We start from the raw sequence: 19,486 nt of genomic DNA on the forward strand, positions 1-19,486 counted from the left end.
GAAGCTACCTGCATGGATCCAATTGCCAGATTTGGGCCCCAGGTGTGCACATTTTGCGGTTTCTGCATTTCTTGGAATTTACTACTTTCATTTTTTATTTAAAAAAGTTATACTTTCATTATAATTGGCTGCATCTTAAAATCACATACTCTCACTAGTGGAACTTTTATTAGCCAATCAGATCTCTTTACAATTGTCCATCATTTTATATTAAGGATAAAGGGCCAGATTTTCAAAGGTGTTTAGGCACCTAAATTGGATTTCCAAAAGCACCAAGATGTCTAACTTTCATTTAAATCAATGGGAGTTAGGGCCTAGACACATCTGAAAATCCCATTAGGCACCTGCATCTTTAGGAGCCTAACTACCTTTGAAAATCTGGTCCAAAATCCATAAATTTGGCAGCAATAATCAACTATCCTAATTAGTATAGCTCAGAGGTCCCCAAACTGCTGCATGGAGGAACATTCAAGGGGGCGTTGCTGCTAGCCCCGACGGGAAGAGAGTGTCACCCAGCTCCTCTCTTGGCCCCGTGCCTTGGGCTCCATGCCCAGTGCCCCGGCTGCCAGCCCTGCACCCAAGGCCCCGGCTGCTGCTCTCAGCCCTGCCCCTACCCCCTGCCCCAGCTGTGGCCCCAGCCTCGACCCCCTTATCCCTGTCCACATCTCCCCCTCAGCCCTGGCTCTGGGGGGGCAGACAGGGGTTGGGGGGCACAAGGTAAAAAGTTTGGGGACCGCTGGTATAGCTGCATGTGTATGAAACCTTTTAAATTATAATGGTTATATCTGTACATTCCAAAATTGCATCATAATGAGAGTAGGGTTGCCAGATGTCTGGTTGAAAAGGGCTCCTGACTAGGCTGCTAAAAGTCTGGTTGGTGGCACAGCAGGGCTAAGGCAGGCTTCCTGCCTGCCCTGGCTCGGCTCGGCACGGCTCCTGAAAGTGGCCGGCTTGTCTGGCTATTAGGCGCGGGGCAGCCGTGTGCTGCCCCTGCCCGGCATGCCGTCTCTGCAGCTCCCATTGGCCGGGAACTGCGGCCAATGAGATCTGCGGGGGTGGCCCCTGTGGGCAGTGCACAGAGTCCCCTGGCCCCTCTGCCTAGGAGCTGGACATGCTGGCCGCTTCCGGGAGCCACCTGAAGTAAGCCCACACCGCAAACCCCCTCTACACCCCAACCCCAGGTCAGAACCCCCTCCTGCATACTAACTCCCTCCCAGAGCCAGCACTCTTCACCCCTTCCTGCACCACAACCCCCCTGTCCCAGCCTTAAGCCCCCTCCCACACCAAAACTCCCTCCTGAAGCCCACACCCCAACCCCAGCCCTGAGCCCCCCTGTACTCCAAACCCCTCATCCCCGGCCCCACCCCAGAACCTGCACCCCCAGCCAAAGTCCGCGCCCCCTCGCACTTCCCAACCCCCTGCCCCAGCTCTGAGCCCCCTCCCACACTCCCAAAACCCTCATCCCCAGCCCCACCCCAGAGCCCACACCCCCAGCTGGAGCCCTCCCGCACCCCAACCCCCTGCCCCAGCCTGGTGAAAGTGAATGAGGATACTAGTAGGGTGACCAGACAGCAAGTGTGAAAAATCAGGACGGGGGTGGGGGGTAATAGGAGACTATATAAGAAAAAGACCCAAAAATTGGGACTGTCCCTATAAAATCGGGACATCTGGTCACCTTAGAGGGTAGAGGAGAGCGAGCGACGGAGGTAGGGGGAATGGAGTCAGCGGGGGCGGGGCCTCAGAGAATGGGCAGGATAAGGGCGTTCCGGTTTGTGTGATTAGAAAGCTGGCAACCCTAAATGAGACATTTACTAGTGGCTTCCCAAAAGCAAAAGTTAAATTTCTGCAGAACCAAGTTCTTTAGTGTGCTGCCCCCTAGTGTTTTATCTCATGTATCACAGAGCATCTATACTTTACATTTAGGAGTTTTAAAATCTTCAAATGCTGGATTTGCTTTCAGCAACTGTTACCAATTTGCAATGTTTGCACATTAATTGTAAGGTGTAAATAGCTAACAATAAAGTCCCAATCTTGCAGCATTTGCTTATGTGAGTAAGGTCTGTAGGCTCAGGCCTAAGTAGCCTTGAGATGCAGCATACTCTGCCTTTGTCCCCCCCCCTCCACCTAACTTTGTCCTAATTTGCCATCTTAATTAATTGTGTTTAAGGAAAATAACAAACACACTTGCTTCCAAGAAATACACAGTTATATTTAGTCCTAAATGTATATGTCACTTACAAATGGTAGTTAGGTTGGTGCTAAAGGTCTTTTGTCCTAAAACTTTGCTATTTATGGGTAAAATTCCGGATTTCCCCTCAAAACCCAGGTGATTGGGTTTTTATGGATTTGAGAAACAAAATCCATCCCCAACACGGGCAGACCACAGTGTTGTAGTGAACCACTCTGCAGACTTGCACTGGCCATCATGGCTGGATGATTCTCACACTAGCAGCACAAGGAAAGTTTAGGTTTAACACAATACTGTACTGTATTTGTTTTTTTTGTCTCTGCTGCTGCCTGATTGTGTACTTCCAGTTCCAAATGAGGTGTTATCGCCCTGTCAGTGCCTAACTCTGGTGTTCATAACTCTGAAGTTCTACTGTATTACTGAGGAAGCTATTGCAGACAAATGGAATGTCATGGATGATGGCACAGGAACAGGAGGGGGAAATACTGGAAGGAGTTCAGGGGGACAGTGGTCATAAATCCCCAAGACAAGCCTCGTTCTTCATTATACCCAAGTATATCACAGTGATGAGGATTTACTTTGTTAACTAAACAATAGGTGCCTGTTAATGACTGGAGCTTTAGCAACTGCACATGCTGCAGTATGTACTACCGTGCATAGCCGTCCCGGATTATTTGATTCTTATTAGCGGTAAGTATTTAGTATAGGAATCATTTAGTCCCGGTGGTTTTGATCACAATATGCAGTGGATTCATACATCGGTGATTCTTATAATCGGAGTGCACTGTAATACAGAAAATCCTGACCCCTTCCCCCACTCTAACCACCCTGCACCACTGAAGTTTGAAATCACTGAGAAAACTTCTTCTAAGGGAGCAGGAGCAGGTTCATTAGGCTGCCGCTGATTTCATCTCACTCACCTCTGGGACCAGGGTCTCCAAGTTCTCCTGTTGGCCCTCTATATCCAGGTGGACCACGAGCACCGGGATGACCAACACTTCCCATTGCCCCAGGTGGACCTGGGGGACCCGCTGGGCCAGGTCGACCCATCAGTCCCGGAGCCAAGGGCCTTCTCAAATTAGCAGCTAACTGTGCAATTTGTTCTGAGAAAAAAAATATAACAAAACCAAAACTAAATTCTTTTGCCTTATGCCTGTGTCTGAAGTTTGAAAACCTTTTTCTGGTATGTGACATTTGCCACCAAGTGTATCCAATCAAAGGAGAAGATTATAGGCTCTGGATTTCTGAAGTTAGAATCTGTCCTGGTAACCCACAACCAGAGATGCCTTGAGCTGAATCCGGTGAATGCATTTTGATAAGATGTCAAAAAATGGTTTTACATTATAATAAACCTCTGGACTTGTGTGGGGGTTTTTGCTCAGAAACTTCTAATCACTTTGCAAACTGATGAATTTTTTCTTTCATGTTATTTATAAACTAAATGAAAACACTTTAAATAATTTTGAAGCAAAGTTTAATGGAAATCAAGTAATTGAAATAGGTTTGCAGGTTTTAGTTTCCGCCACAAAAAGTGAATGAAACACAATCTTCAAGAAGCAAAATATTTTGAAGACATAAAATAATTTCTTTGGAGCAATACTTTATTGCTCTATCAGGAATGAAATCCCATGACCTTTGGCATCATAAAACAGCAACTATATCAATGAGCCATTCAGTGAATGGAAACTATACTTTGTAATGATTGGCTAGTAATACAAGTCCCATTGGAATGGAATTCCTAATGTCTCAGATTATTACAATCATTGTTAAACTAAATAGAAACAAGTGTTCTTTGACTATAAAGTGTAGCTATATTCTGATGCAGACAATAATTAAAGTTCAGCTAACTCCCAGTTATACTCACCATTTATCATTCCCCCACAGAGTTCTCTTATGTGTTGTTCACTGGCCTCTTTGCCCTGCAATTGGCAAAAGAGTCCTTACACAAAATCATATTATTGATTGTTATCAAACTATTGATCCCTGAAAGAAACTTATTTCTAATGGACTGCAAAATCAAGCAGAAGAGTTTTTATTAAGAAGAAAGAGTAGTTTCTTCAGAAAATATTAGCTTCAGCCTTAAGGTCCTGGGGTGGTGGTAATATTAATGAAGTTGATTTTAAAGTTAGTGGGAATGTTATGGTGCTAATGTTCCAAGTCATATATTTAATTTGTTATTTATTTGGCCTTTATTGAAAAGTGAAACTCAAGCTTGGGGAAAATAACAAATCAGACCCTAATGTGAGTAATACTATAATGACCCAACAGGAGACAGATTTGCATTTTAAAGTTATTGACTGCTATCAATTTACTTTCTTAGTGCTATCACAGTTATGGAGAACAAACATCCAACCCCAATGAATGCAGGTAACTCCTAACAACACATCACATTGATCCTTAAATTTTTGGAAATGGGTCTTAATTCTGTGCTTGCATATTTTGTGTGCACACCTGTTTGTACAAATAAACTGCTTCTGCATATCTGCTAGTTAGATGTGCAGTTACCTGATTTGCATGCACAATGCCAGTGGTGGAAGTGCAAAATTAGAAGCCGGTCTAATGCTGGTGACCTCTAATTTGTTCATGTTTGTGCCCTCATTTGCAATTCTGGGCACAGTCATTTGCACCTGCAAAGCTGAAGTCCAGGTTAAAAGCCCCTTTAATCTTTGGCCCATAATGTTTAAATGTTAAAATCCACTGGACTAGGCCTTTTCTTTTCTGATCTGACCAAACAGTTGCCAACATTAACATACTGGAACCAATTGCCCTCTGAGAACACTTAGCAATTGAGACCTACACAGTTTAGTGTTACTCTTAAGACAAATTATAGCAGGCAGGCCAGGCTCCTATTATCTATTTACATTTTTATGTTATTTTAGTGCTGTATAGACAGCATTGGAGATAGTCTACATTTATTCACAGAACAGGAGCAACGTAGGGAGCGTCAGTGCATGCTTCTTCAGCACTTCTTCAACACTACTCTGGAGGGACAAGCAGTTAGTTCAGCTCCATGCCCTACTCATTCTCAGGGGACCACCCCAAGGGAACCAATTAATACCAGCTGTGATGTCGTTTTGGTGGTGTGGACCCTTGTCCATTGGGAACTGGACTGAGAACATCAAACCCATTTCACACAGGCCTCTGAGGGTATGTCAACACTGTAGTGTAAGCCCAGGGTTAGTAGAACTCGAGTTAACAGACTCTGGGTTTGCTAAAATAGGACCGGAGGGTCTACGCTCATTTGTAATCCCAGGTTAGGAATTGTTGAACCTTGGATTTCATCCTGGGGCTCCAGCATCAGTACTGCATTATCCAGGCTCACATTCACCCATATTCCAGACTTCCTAGTGCCCTCCTAAAATGTGTCCACTCTAGCCATTTGTTCATGGTGCAGTGTGGGAAAACTTGACTGGACTATCCAAAGGACAAAGAAAGTCGGCCTGTGGGATTGTGGGATACTTTTGGCACGAGTCCAGTGGAGCTACGTCACACTGCAAAGCAATAGGGCTTGAACCCTGGGTCCTGACTTGACTCAAGTCGGACCCACCACCCCTGGGGGGGCCTGGGACCTTGGGTCTGAGCCTGGGGTTAATGTGATTTGTATGTAGACGGAATTGGGGTTAGGCTTAAACCTGAGTTCGAACCCTGGGCTTATATTGCAGTGTAGACATACCTTGAATGTCCATGAGATGGTAACTTTCATTCACTTCTCCCCTGCACCAGATTTGAACCAGCAACCTAGAGTTACAAAGTAACATATCCTATTACAAATTCCCTAACCATCCAGCCTCCCAGAGGCTGGCATTTTTTATTTCTTCCATTAAGGACCTCTTCTTTACTGACTTATAGCAAAGGAGATCTTTCCTCTCAGCCCAGTAGCCTGATTTGCTTCAGAATACCCATCACAGGTACTGATGCTGCAAGTACTGTAAGACTTGTCCATTAGTGAACAAAAGGGCAAAAACTTATTTTTTAAACTTATTCTAAACAGAGTCAACCCTGCACCCAAAGTCCAGTGTAACCGGTACTGCCTATTACCCATTCATCCATTTCCAATGCAGGACTGTGATCAAGGAACAGATGATACTTACTGGAGGGCCAGGTTTTCCAGTAATGCCGGGGATACCTTGCTCTCCCTGGTAGCCCATAGGTCCTGGATGACCTGGAATCCCTTGCACACCAGAAGTCCCGTTCGGTCCTTGTATACCTTTAGGACCCAGCTCGCCTCTTTTTCCTGACTAAGGAGGAAGAGAAACCAAACAGCTTAAAACAGGAGACTCAGCGTATTGTTATTCTTCCATAGTATTTCTTAGTTAAGCTTTTCTTCCGGCTTCCTTGTTTTCTCTCTTACTGACATAGTGGGTATGCTGACCATGTATGTTCCTCATCTCGAATTTATGGGTTTACATGCCTATCATGATTATTATGCATGTTTTAGGCCATATCCAGGCTATAGTTCAAACAGTGCTAGCAGCAACGGTATTCAAACCATTCTAGTGACGTAAACAGGCCACACAGTAGCAGATTTACAGCATGGTTCTCAGAAGAACACCATTCTGGGAAACCATGTCAGAACCAACAGCACTGAAGCTCGCTTGCTTTCCACCGTAGCGTGGAGAGGGCCTTTGATTTCAAGCGTGGAGACCTAACTGTTCCTGCCTTTTGGTATGTCACCATTATAGCCACAGCAGTTAATATCTTCTCAAGGGTGCTGCTTATCTTATCCTTCCCAGGACCAAATTTCTGTCTCATCAAGAGGGGTTGGGAAACACAAAGTGACGTGCTCAGAGTTTTGAATAAATTGTTTTCCACATTAGGCATTTTCAGCAATAATCAATGGCACAACTCCGGCGGTTAAAGTTAAGCCTGGGCTTAAGCGCATTGCTGGACGGGGCTCATTATACACTCCCCCATTCTGCATTACTGAGCTTTTACTCCAACAGACAGATGTGGGATTTACACACAGAACTTAGGTCGCCATCCTTGAAGACTGGCCCCAGAGTGTGCATGAAAAATCAACACTAAGGGTCATCTAATAGTTATATTAATGGACCAGAGCCCAGAGCCCAAAATAAAAGACAATGCCACCCTTGATGCTGCATAACCCAATGAGATCAGAAGCTACACTGGGATGTGATAAGCACACTTGTTTCCTTAACATTTCTGTGACTCTCAGTCTGAAATGGATGACACTTACCTCTCCCTTTTGTCCCGGGGGGCCGAAAGGACCCTACCAAAAAAAAAAGGGGGGGGGGGAAGTTTGATTTTATTCTTCTCTAAAGAACAAGAATCAGTTGCAAAGTAAACATCTAAAAGCAGATCATTAAGCTCTTGGAAGCAGGGACCACTACTGTGTACCATACCTAATGTAACGGGATTCCTGAGCAGGGTCTGTGGGTTCTACATCAATGCAAAGAACAATACTGCAAACAGGGGCACAGCCCGAGGAAGCCAAAGGGCACTGACAGGAGGGAGGATAACCCCATTGGTATCTTTCAACTAGGGGGTTGGGACCGGAAATTGGGTCACCAGAATGTTTCAAAGGGTCACGGGGCAGCTCCTGTCCCACGAGGCTGGCTGGGCTCCCCTCCTGGGTCCCAGTGCCACTCAGATTTGGCCCAGCTGTCATGACGACGGGAGTCTGAGTAGGCCAAATTTGAGTGAGTGGCACTGGAACCCCATGAGCCAGGTCACAACTCCACTCACACAACTGCAATGCCGAGAGCCAAACGCAGCCAGTCCCACAGCAGGAGCCGCCACTGTGGGGTGAGTGCCAGGCAGGACTCTGGGGGGCAGGATCCGACTGAAACCACCCCAGCGCCTCCACCCCCAGGTCACGACAAGCCATAAACATTTACGAATGGACCCCGAGCCCAAAAAGGTTGAGAACCACTCAACCCCTGCAGCTCTGCAGAGCAGTGCTGGGTTCGTCTGCTCAGCAGTGCAATCCTCTGACTGCTGGAGGGTAGGGTGGAGGGGCTCAAGGTAAGGGATAAAAGAGGTTCCGGCGTGGACTGCACTTGTAAGGAATAACAGATCGGTTTAGTTTGACTAGTAAAACTAGAGGATTCCTCACTTCTATAGACAGGGATTCATCATTAGACCCACATATGTCAGGGCTGAACGCAGCTCCCTGATAGTGACAGCCTCCATTGAACCAAGGTGTGGAAAGCCTAAATACCCAAGAACAGAAGGGACTGTCGGCTTCTATGCACCTGATCTCCCTGAGGAGTAGAAATAACAAATGATGAATCCCTGGCTGTACACGTGAGAAATCCTCCTCTAGTTTTACTAGTCAAACTAAAACGGGCACAGTGCTGATGGTGAACGGGATACTTGGTTTGGTTTCACAGGACACGGTTCTCTTTTCACAATCAATAGTGTAAGTAGCCTTTGGAGCCCTCGTGTATTCAACCCTGGCAGGTTTTAATAGTCATTGGTTCATTAATCTCTGGGCTCCCATTGTTTGATATGTTAATTTTGTTTGGTTTAAATTAAACCTACCAGTTCTCCTTTGTCACCTGGCAGGCCATCTGCTCCAGCAGTGCCCTGATAACGAGGCACAACAGTTAACACATGAGAACCTCACCAGTGGCTTTGCAATGGTTATTCACAAACATGTGCTACACTTTCCAAGTGGGATTTACTCTGTCAGGGCCCAGTCCTTTGAGCCCTGAGTACCCTCAACTCCTCCTGGGAGCAAAGAGGCTCCAGTGCCTTGTTGCTGTTGCAGTGGGAAAGTTTTCTGACTTTGGAAAATGGATATGGCAAAATTAAGGTACACTCCACAATAGCTGTTCCGCTGCTCTAAATGGCAACCCTGATAGCAGGCAGCCTTCTGCAAGAGCTGGGAGCCTTTTGCGTCCAACTCGCTGTGGCAAAAATTTAATTCTAGAGTGACTTGAGCAAGACCTGGCAAGTGCTGATGAGCACCAGTGCAGCCAGAACAGGTGTCCACACTTAACACTCTTCAGTCCAGGAAGATAGTTCCGTGTTAAGTCTGTTCATTCCTTGTTTAAACCAGGATGTGACCCCAAAGCAGCTGGTTGTATTAATTCAGCTGGAATACATGGGCCTAAAGAGTTAAGGTGTTAACAAGACCCTGTTACGGTTTAACGGTAAAGGTTTGGGGTTTGGTATACAGAGACTTGGCATGGTTAGTAGCACAGCAAACCATTAAACATTATTTTAACCTTTTATTAAAGACACAGAAAAGAAGGAAAAACAATTAAAGCATTTGAAATGTAAAGTATTAAGTACGGCTTTCATTTTAACAATAGATATTAATTTATTCATTTTAGCTGGAGAGCGTTTTTAGATGGGAAACCCCCCCCCTTGTTTGACGGGTTTTTTAGATGCTATGAAAGATGGTATTAACTGTCCTTTTTGGGGGAAAGAGACGTTTGCTGAAATGGGCTGGAGCTTTCATTGCTGCTGTTGTTAAAGTCTGATCCCGTTTCCTAAGAAAACTAAACCAGACAGACAGACAGACACATACGAAAAGAGAAAAGAACAGCAAAGATAGAAAATACAGCTTCCATCTCTGGTGTTTGACTTTCACTTGCAACCTCGCTGCTGGAAAAACAAAGGCCCAGCACACTGTTTTATTAGTCACTTTGAGATCTGGCAAACTTATACCAGCATTGAGCTGTTTAGGGCATTGATTTTAGTTGCCCCTTTCTGGTCACAGGCTTACAGGAGTGTTGCAAATTATGCAGTGTTGACCAGCTACGTCAGACTTTCGTTAGACAAAAGGAAAAAGGAGAGGGATAGGAAAGAGGAGAAAAAGGCAGAGAAGGAAAAGGACACATGGGTGGGGAGGAAAGAGAGAAAAACAAAGTCTCAAATCCCATGTGGTATTTGGGATTTAGCTGGAGCTGGTGGAAGTGGCAGTGTTGTTTGGGTTCCGGTTTTTGGCCTAGTTTGGTCAAGACAACTTTTAGGCTTGGGATGAAGAAGGTCCAGGGTTCCAGGAGATGGTGGGGGTGGCAGTCAGGATGGTGAAGCTCACTCTAGTAGCCAATTTTTCTCCCCAAATTCTCTTTCTTGAAAGACCCCAAAAGGGAGTGATGGGTGGAATAGTCCATTCCCTCATTATTTTGTCCACTAATTAGGCCTAATTTCTGACACACCAATTGTGGTTCATTGATTTTTGGTCTCACACTGTCCAATTTTCCAAGCATGATTTCAACACAATCCTTGAGGCCTTTTTGTTTGGACTAATTCAGTCTCTCTGTGCTTTTGTACCTTTTCCCATCAACATCTGTTATTAGGTTATTGTAACACCTTATGAACTTACACCCACTTTTCACAGTTAAGCTCACAATTTGGGTAAATTTGTAGGTCCAATTATCACAGCAAGCCTCTGAAATAAAGTGCATGCAAGAGAACTATTCATAAGCCCTTACTTAAAATAAAATCTAAACTTCAACAGTCACAAACTTGGGGTCTACCCAAAATCAGGCCGGGGTGTTTCCAGTGATGTTTGAAAACAGCTGGCTAATTATTAAGTCGCAGCTTTATTTCAGAGTTGGACTCATACGAGGACAAAAGTCTCCCAAGAGCCATTCGGTGAATAGCCCTGTATGGCCATGTTAAGCTACAATATATAATCCCTTTTCCTTCAAACCAACAGATGGCGCTTGTTATTCAGGTAGGAATAGAAACAATATATACAGAGCTACCCGTTGGTATGTGCAGGGTTTACACGTTTCAGATGCCACTCTGAATGGCACGACAACATGGCTAGGGTATTGCACACAGTTACATCCGATAATAAATATCATTGTGCTGATGGTACAGATTGGGGCTAGATGTCTTTTTTAGATTTAGGCTTCACAGACACTATTGAACTTACACTGATCCTGCCCTTAGAAAGCAACAAAAGGAGGATAGGAAGCATAATTGCAATTGATAAACTGTTGTTGGGAGTGCATTCCATTTTCTGCAGAGATAAACCACATTCCTCCACTGGTCTAAGTTATATATTTCAAGGAAGGTCATCAGTTGAAGCAATCCAAACATGAAAGTTTAGAAGCAAAAGTTTATTAAGGGCTAAATGTTCCTAGTCCCTACATAGTTAATCATTGGAGGCTTCAGGGGGGCTACCCACATGAGTGGTCAAGCAAACCCTGCTTGACCACTCACGTGGGTAACCCCCCTGAAGATTATAGGCTGACTTTTGTGAGTTAGGTGAGCAAGATTTGGCCCCAAGCAGTTTACTTGCCACGTACTGTGACTGGAAGACTGAGCGTGGCATTCCAAGATACCTTTACTAAAATAAAATACATTGAGCACACACAAAAATGAATCAGAAGAAAAATGCGTTGACTGTGTCTGCTGCATAACCTGTTCATTTTAATTGGGAGGAAAGTTGGTAATGCTGTTGAATAGCTGTGATCAAGCTACAGTTAAATCATATTAGTTGAATAAAATGGGGAAATAACCAGAAAAGGAAAGACCAACCCTTGGCTCACCTGGTTACCTTTGGGACCAGAAACTCCACCAGAACCCTGTAACAAGAAAAAAGGGGAATGAGCAGGGAACTGTTCTTTTCCCATGCATTCCTAGCACAGTCAGACGCTCACTGGCACAGTGAGGGGTGGGAAAACTAATCCTGCAATTGCCAGCTAAGACAAAGAGGCTAGACAGGGATCAGAACTCATTTGTATTTCTTAGAATCAACAAGAGGTTTTAGCGTTCAGTTTGTTTTGCAGCAATATTCTGCGGTCACTGTGGTTCACATTTCTTTCTTGACAGTTACAGTATACATAAGCCACAAGATGACAGGTCACAATTTCCTTCTCCGAAGTGGCTCTCCCACCTCATCTCCCCCATAACCCATTCAACCTGCCAGCCATTAAAAATAACTCAGTGTTTGAGGGCCCCTCCCCACCTGCCTTCCGTTCATTCTCTGTGGCCGCTAACAGTAAATTGTGGTCATTATAAGGGTTTTTGTTATGGGATACTCTGTTCATACTGTCAAGTATCAGAGGGGTAGCCGTGTTAGTCTGGATCTGTAAAAAGCAACAAAGAGTCCTGTGGCACCTTACAGACTAACAGACGTGGGTGAACATGCATCCGACGAAGTGGGTATTCACCCACGAAAGGTTATGCTCCAATACGTCTGTTAGTCTATACGGTGTCACAGGACTCTTTGTTGCTCTGTTCATACTGTCCTTGTTAATTCACTGAACAAAACTAAAATGCCATGTGCATTTAATTCTGTCCATTTACATCAGACTCACCTTCCTCGCTCACCCCTGGGTAAGGTTCCTTTCCCTCCCTTCCCCCAGGCATGTAAAATATTCTTAGATTTTTTATCATCATGCATAGAGCAGGAGAGTGGATTTTTGTGCCAGGACTAATGAATGTTCTTAACAATTTTGCAAGGTCTCTATTACTACGTCAATTTTCACAAGGGTTTAGGGTTAGCTGTTCCTGACTTCGGCATCCACAGAGAAGCATGACTTGGGAACTTGCCGGTAAGGGACCCACCTTGTCTGGTATCCTGTTTTAAGTGGCAGGGTCAGATGTCCATAGGAGTAAAAGGTGAACCAAGCAGCTGTAATTTATAAACCTAGGGGTAATTTAGCCAGTCTGAAGAAACATTCCAAGAACAACCATGCCTCTTTAGCATTCAAAAGGAGAATGAAGCAATACATTTGGAGCCCTGGCCTGTGACTTTGGATCCATCTAACACAGCCGGGAGCTAATTCAAGTTCTGAGGACCTTGGTCTTTTCTGCAATGCACTGTCGGATGGGTTCAATTATTGTAGTCTTAGAACAGCAGTTTTATGGCACATTCATCAATTTGGCAATTGGGAAATATGTGATTTTTTTCATAGCTGGTTCTAGAAACTTCCAGCAGAACAAACACACAGAATTAGTGGGTGTCATTTCATTAAAGTCAAGCCCTAAAGATCAATTAAAAAACTGAACCTTCTATTAAAAAGTTTCCCTATTAAAATAATTCAGAGATAACAAGCCAGAAGGTAGAAATGAATCTGGGTATTTATAACTTTTTTTTTTTTAAATGAATCAGTGGCAAATGCAATATTATTCCCCAAACCCTGTGACCGGGCTGCTATTTTTTTTAACAGTTACTTGTTCTCTGTTCACTCATTTTTAACAGGGCCATAGTTTTAAAGGGATGTGTCATCTCCAAAAATACATTTTTCATTGTGGCGATTCTTGTTTCTACAGTACCCCTGCTGTTGTAGCGTCCAGACTCAGAGCCCCGTTGACTGAGAAGCATAAATCTCAATACAAGATTCATCCAGGTCTAACACAGAGGCCCATTGTGAAATGCCTGGTGCCCAGGGGTGATTACTTACACAGAGACTTTACCTACAAGCTGAAGTGAAGGAAACCATGGAACACACGGCTACTGTTCTCCCGCAGGCCGTGGATAACTGACATTCATTTTTGATCTGCTGGCTTCTTTTCAACAAGAAAAATTCTATTTAAAGCCAACTGCTGAATTTATTTTGAAGTTCTGGCCTTGCGGGGCCCAGGTATGTTTCCGTTTGTAAAGAAAAAAGAAAAGATTTTTTTTTAAAAAGTCCTAATTAAATATTCTAAATAACTAAAATGCAGCTCTCCTGTGAGCATAGAGATCTTGCACTTGGATGAAGTCTGCATATAGAGCAGGTATAGTAAACCCTGTGTCCATTGCAACAAATAGTCCAATCTGGCTGGGATAGGATCTGGAAAATCTCGTTGAAATAAACTATTCAGTCTAAACATAATGGGGCTTCTAGGAATGGAGATGCAGCACTGGAAATGCTGATTAGCTCATGAGTCCCCTCCCCTTTCCAGCTCTAATGCCTATGATTCAGGGTTGGTTGGGTGTTTTTTAACAATAGATCAGTAAAAGCCTGATTTGTCATCCTGGTGAGGCAGACATCAGGAAGCATAAAGGAATGATTCAGTTTATTAATCAGTTGAACCTATATATTGAGACATAAGAACTTGGCCTATCCAGGTGGCTCTTTTATCTTAGGTCTGATCTACAGTGGGGAGGAGGGGAAATCGATCTAAGCTACGCAACTTCAGTTACGTGAATAACGTAGTTGAAGTCGACATACTTAGATCTACTCACCGCGGTGTCTTCACTGTGGTGAGTCAACGGCTGATGCTCCCCCGTCGACTCCGCCTGCGTCTGGAGGAGTACCGGAGTCGACGGGAGAGCGCTCGGCAGTCAATTTATCGCATAGACGCGATAAATCGACCCCTGCTGGATCGATCGCTGCCCGTCGATCCAGCGGGTAATGTAGACAAGCCCCAAGATACTTATATGGCCCCCCATCCCATAGTATCTGTGTGCCTCACAATTTTTAATTTATCCTTATGAGGCAGGATAGTGCTATTATCCCCATTTTACAGAAGGGGAATGGAGGCACAGCGAGGGTAAGGGACTTGCCCAAGGTCACACATAGTCTGCGGTGGAGCAGGGAATTGAATCCAGGTTCTGAAGCGTTAGACCTTCTTATTCTCTTATTTATATGAGCTGAATGGTATCGTGTGTTTGGTTTTCAGCTACAAAGCCCCTAACTTCGCAGTCCAAGTTTTGCACTTGCAATGAACTGCAATTGCAAATGGTAAAATGTAGCCATCCAATGACATTTTACCCTTGCAAGCCAGCAAGTTAGGTATCTAACCGCTACTGCTTGCACTTGCGATTTGTTGCAGGTCCAGTTATTTATCCGTCTAAAACTGAATGTTCAAAATTAGAGGTAAGGTTCAAAATGAGGCTCTGAAAATTGGAAGGGGCTGTGTTCCATCATCGGTCTGGCAGGGAGCACAAGCTAGTGCAGTTCTGCTGGGTTTACTTTATTGTCACTACCATCATCCGATTTATGGGCAATAGTTGTACCTTCGAAAGATCTGGGGAAAAGCCTGATGAGCAAACAGATTGCTTTGTTGCATAATCGACAATTAGGGAAAAAGGTAGTAAGTGCTAGTATATTAAACTGAGCAGGGACAGGCAGACACTGCTGACAGAGACCCCAACGGTGGGAAATCTGTCATATAGGAAAGTTCTCCTCACGGTCAGAGGGTCCCTTTAAAGGGCCAGGCCATCGCTCTAAGTGGAGGGAACGGGCCGGAGGTGGGGTGAGGGGGGGTAAAGTGAGGGCTGCTCTCATTCAGGCCATACTCTCAGGAGCAAACAAGAAAAATCAAAATCGGAACAAAACTTTTCAAATGACTTGAACCAAAATGGTTTCCAGATTTTTGGTTCATGAACATTTTCAAGATTTTGACTTTTCACCAGGATTTGGAATGGGGACATGGTGTGAGACCCCAGAAGTTTTTGCAGGACGGCAAAAACCTTTCCTGCCCAGCTCTACTTACCCTGTCACCAAATTCACCACGAATCCCCGTAGGACCAGGGAGTCCAGGTTCCCCACTGGCACCTTTGCGGCCCTATAGGGAAAACAAAGGAAAGATGAGAGTCCTTGCACCTGTTAACGTCCCAAGAGTTCACCAGTCTCAATATCGATTTCCTGAACAAAGTCATTCATTCCAGATTCCCTTTTTCCTTCTTTACTCTCCCAAGTCCCAACCGCTATCCCTGCCCTTCCTCTCCTTCCAGACCCCAGTACGCTCTTCTCCTTCCTCATGTCCTTGCTTGCTGGCCCCTTCCCCTCTGACGCCATTGACTGGGGGAAGGCATTTTAAAATATATGGAGATATACCTATCTCATAGAACTGGAAGGGACCCTGAAAGGTCATCGAATCCAGTCCCCTGCCTTCACTAGCAGGACCAAGTATTGATTTTGCCTCAGATCCCTAAGTGGCCCCCTCAAGGATTGAACTCACAACCCTGGGTTTAGCAGGCCAATGCTCAAACCACTGAGCTATCCCTCCCCCCTCTGAGGTACTCCAGCCCAATCTCTTGCAGATCATCAATGGCATTAGCATAGGTTGCTTAGTGACCACAATAAGGGCATCTGGGTGCACCAACAGAACCAAATTTGGGAGTCAGGAAGCAACGGAGCTTCAGTACGACGCGTCGCCATGAGCCCCGGATGATAGAACCCTTACTGCTGTGTGTGGTCAATACACTGAGAACTGTATGAAAACCTGCTGATCTTTTCATTCAAAGCAGCTTCATAAAAACACCCATGTAAGGCTGGCCTGATGGCTTCCTGATGACATTTGCAGAGCCATGTGAAAGGTTTGAGTCCGAGCTCTCCCTGACAACCGAGGCTGGGTGGGCTGCAGATAAGGGAGCGCTTGATGATGCTCCAGAGTGGGTTGTCTGGACAATTCAGGGGTTTTGCGGCTCAGGCTCCGTGCGGAGTCCTAGGTCGGGTCTACGCTTGGAAGGCTTTGCCGACACAGCTATACCATTGTACTATAGCAGCAAAGCACTCCGACTGGGGAATGCAGCTTACAGAGGCAAAACTGCACTTTGGCCAGCATAGGTATCCAGCCCCACCCAGAGTGAAGTAAGTTATACTGGCAAAAGCACAGTTCTGCTGGTATAACTGCGTCTCCACTTGGGGCTTTTGCTGGCACAGCTCTGTTGATCTGGGACCCCAGCTCATCACCAACATTACTCTGCTGGGACAAGTTTGTAGTGTGGACCTGGCCCTAGCCACTTTTTGCCTGGAGAGGGGAAAGTAGCTGCAATCTTGGGAGTGCGGGTGACGGGATTAAAGGAGGGGTCCCCAGGACTAGCAGAGGACACTCAAGACAAGTGGGTTGGGAATATCCCGGTGAAGAAGGATATAAAATGATCAGATCTAAAAGACTTCCTCTGCTTTTGTGAAACAAAGACAGTGTTTGTTCTTGCAATGAATATAGTAGTATTTTGGCTACTACTCTTCCCTTGTTCCCCCTTTCACTGTGTGATATTAAAGAAAGCATTAAGTATGTTCTGATTAATTGAAATCCAGGCCCTCCAATAATTTGTCACTATCACCCAATCTTCTTTGCCAGAAGTTTGCATGGACACCAAACGATTATAACCTGGTGGGTACTAAATTACCCAAATTTCTAGCTTACTGACCTGAAAGCCTCTTACACCTGGGGCTCCCAATGGGCCTTGAAGACCAATTGCGCCCTGAGAAAGAGAAGAATAAGCATCATTAAGAAAGATCATTCACAACCAATTGAGTCATGAACACAATTGAATTGCCTTCGTTGTAACAACAAAAAGCAGGCAGTCCTGCGGTATAGAAGTCTTCCTAATTGCCATGCTGATGGATGGCCATTATAAGGCAACTCACTGTTTATTGAACTTTATTCCTATGATTACCATTAACAATAACGATTATTTCTGTTTTACTCAATGCTTCGATTCATTTGGTTCTTATGACTGCAAGGGCCTAAGTGACCCTGGCTAGAGACAGGCACAGTGGGACACATGCTGTGCAAACTTCTCCTAGACACACAGCCCTGAGAATATGTCAGGTCAGACCTGCCACTCCAGTTCTGAATGGATACAGTTAATCGGCCTGATTCAGCAAGGGAGGGAAGCAGGTGTCTAATTTTAAGCACATGACTAATCCCACTGAAGTCAATGAGTGCTTCCTGACCGTGACCCGCTAAATGGTGCTTTTGTGACGGATACACCTGATCATCCTCTTGAGATTTCCGGGTTAATATGGGGCAGACTGTCAAATAAGTGGCCCAGGCTTTTTACACCCTAACAGGATCTTTCTGAGATATCATTCTACGTTGCAAGAACTGAAAACACAAGACAATCCCTTTGCACCTTTTCCAATTCACAGATCATTTTGTTCTTAGTAGGTTGACACATATGCCTGCTGGGAAGAGGTTTTTTGGGGGAGGGGGAGGAATGGTAGATAGAGTGCCAAGCAACTCTAGTACTAACTATATATCACATATTTAATTGCATACAGGTTAAGCTAATTAATTCACTGAACCGTTTTCCAACTCTTACTGAACTGTCAGATGAAGTTAGGAAGAAAACTGGTAATTAAAGGAACAGACTGTGGGGGCTGGCAAATTGAAAACCTGGGGCCTGATTTCCAGACGAGTTGAGCGTCCACCACTACAAATGAAGCAAATAGGAGCTGCAAGCGTGCAGCCCCTCTAGAAGTCAGGAACTTGGGCGTCCAGCCTCCCCCTTGAAATACACATATGGAAATACAAAAGCATGATACCGTGCATGCCTTGGGACAGTCAAAACAGGCAATCACATCCATTGCAGTTTGTGCAGGTGCATTTTGCACCAGCAACTTAGGTCAGGCGTTCTGAAAATGCAGCCTTTTGTGTTTTCTGTTATTCCAGCTAAAAACATTTCTGATAGAAAATTGACAGCTGCGTACAAGAGGCTACGCTGTATTCTACTGAGAAAATAAAACACACAAATGATGTTGGGTCAAATTTTGAAAGTGACTCAATGACTTAGGAGCCTAAGACTAAACAATGTCACTTTTGAAAATGGGATTTAGGCACCAAGGTCACTGGGTACAACTTTCTCAAGACCTAAGTCACTTAGGAGCCAAAATCCCATTGTAAAATTAAGGGGACTTATGTGCTTCTGAAGATTTTACCCCTTGTTTGCAGCTTTGGAAATATACAGAGAACTAGTTATATTCGTGGTCAGAACCCAGCATGTTTTTTTGCCCCAGGCACATATGATATTATACAAGTCACGATTGCACACTAGTGTTAAATCAATACAAACTTAATTGACGTCACAGGCACTCTGGAGTAAAGCTACTGTCAGGGAGATCAAAGTCAGACCTTAGTTCAGTGAAGTCCCTTTAAGCGTATGAGCAGTTCCATCTCAGTAGGCTATGTAAAAATGGCACCATTTTATTCAGTAAGATCCAAAGTCAATGGGACTCACGTGCTTAGGGTGACCATATGTCCCGTTTTGGCCGGGACAGACCCTTTTTTAAGCCCTGTCCCAGCCGTCCCCACTTTTTTCCCCAAAAGGAGACAAATGCCCACTGTTGTCAAAAAAGTGAGGTGCGGTACAGAGGGGGCGATTGGAGATGCCAGTCCCCCATGAGGGGGGCAGGGCTGGGTGTGGGGGGGAAGCAGCATTCCAGCATGCTCCTCCCACCCAGGCTTCCAGAGACCAGGCCACAGCCTCCTGGGTTCCAGCAACTGGCAACAGCATGTGGGAGGGGCGAGGAGGGAAGGGGGTAAGGGTGGGGGCAGGGGTGCGGGCGGTCCTTGGGCAAGTGTCTGGGGGTGTCCTGTTTTCTCTTTGGGAAATATGGTCACCCTACACATGCTTAAAGCTGGGAACATGCTTAAGCATCTTCCTGCATCAGGGCCCCGAAGAATAGAATTTCACATTGGCTATTA

The 19,486-nt window shown here is 45.0% G+C and overlaps 1 protein-coding gene across 1 annotated transcript in view; it reads right to left on the reverse strand.

Moving 5' to 3' along the window:
- COL9A3 (collagen type IX alpha 3 chain) overlaps positions 1–19,486 on the reverse strand; it is a 70,815-nt gene that overhangs the window by 2,103 nt on the left and 49,226 nt on the right. Inside the window, exons 23-30 of the mRNA XM_054046540.1 lie at positions 17,208–17,261; positions 15,545–15,616; positions 11,665–11,700; positions 8,693–8,737; positions 7,386–7,418; positions 6,280–6,426; positions 4,053–4,107; positions 3,109–3,291 (exon numbers count right to left, since the gene is read on the reverse strand). Coding sequence (XP_053902515.1) covers positions 3,109–3,291; positions 4,053–4,107; positions 6,280–6,426; positions 7,386–7,418; positions 8,693–8,737; positions 11,665–11,700; positions 15,545–15,616; positions 17,208–17,261 — 625 coding nt within the window. The remainder of the gene's footprint in view (positions 1–3,108; positions 3,292–4,052; positions 4,108–6,279; positions 6,427–7,385; positions 7,419–8,692; positions 8,738–11,664; positions 11,701–15,544; positions 15,617–17,207; positions 17,262–19,486) is intronic.

Source organism: Malaclemys terrapin, chromosome 12 (genome assembly GCF_027887155.1).
Source record: "Malaclemys terrapin pileata isolate rMalTer1 chromosome 12, rMalTer1.hap1, whole genome shotgun sequence".
In the NCBI taxonomy this organism is placed as follows: Eukaryota; Metazoa; Chordata; order Testudines; family Emydidae; genus Malaclemys; species Malaclemys terrapin.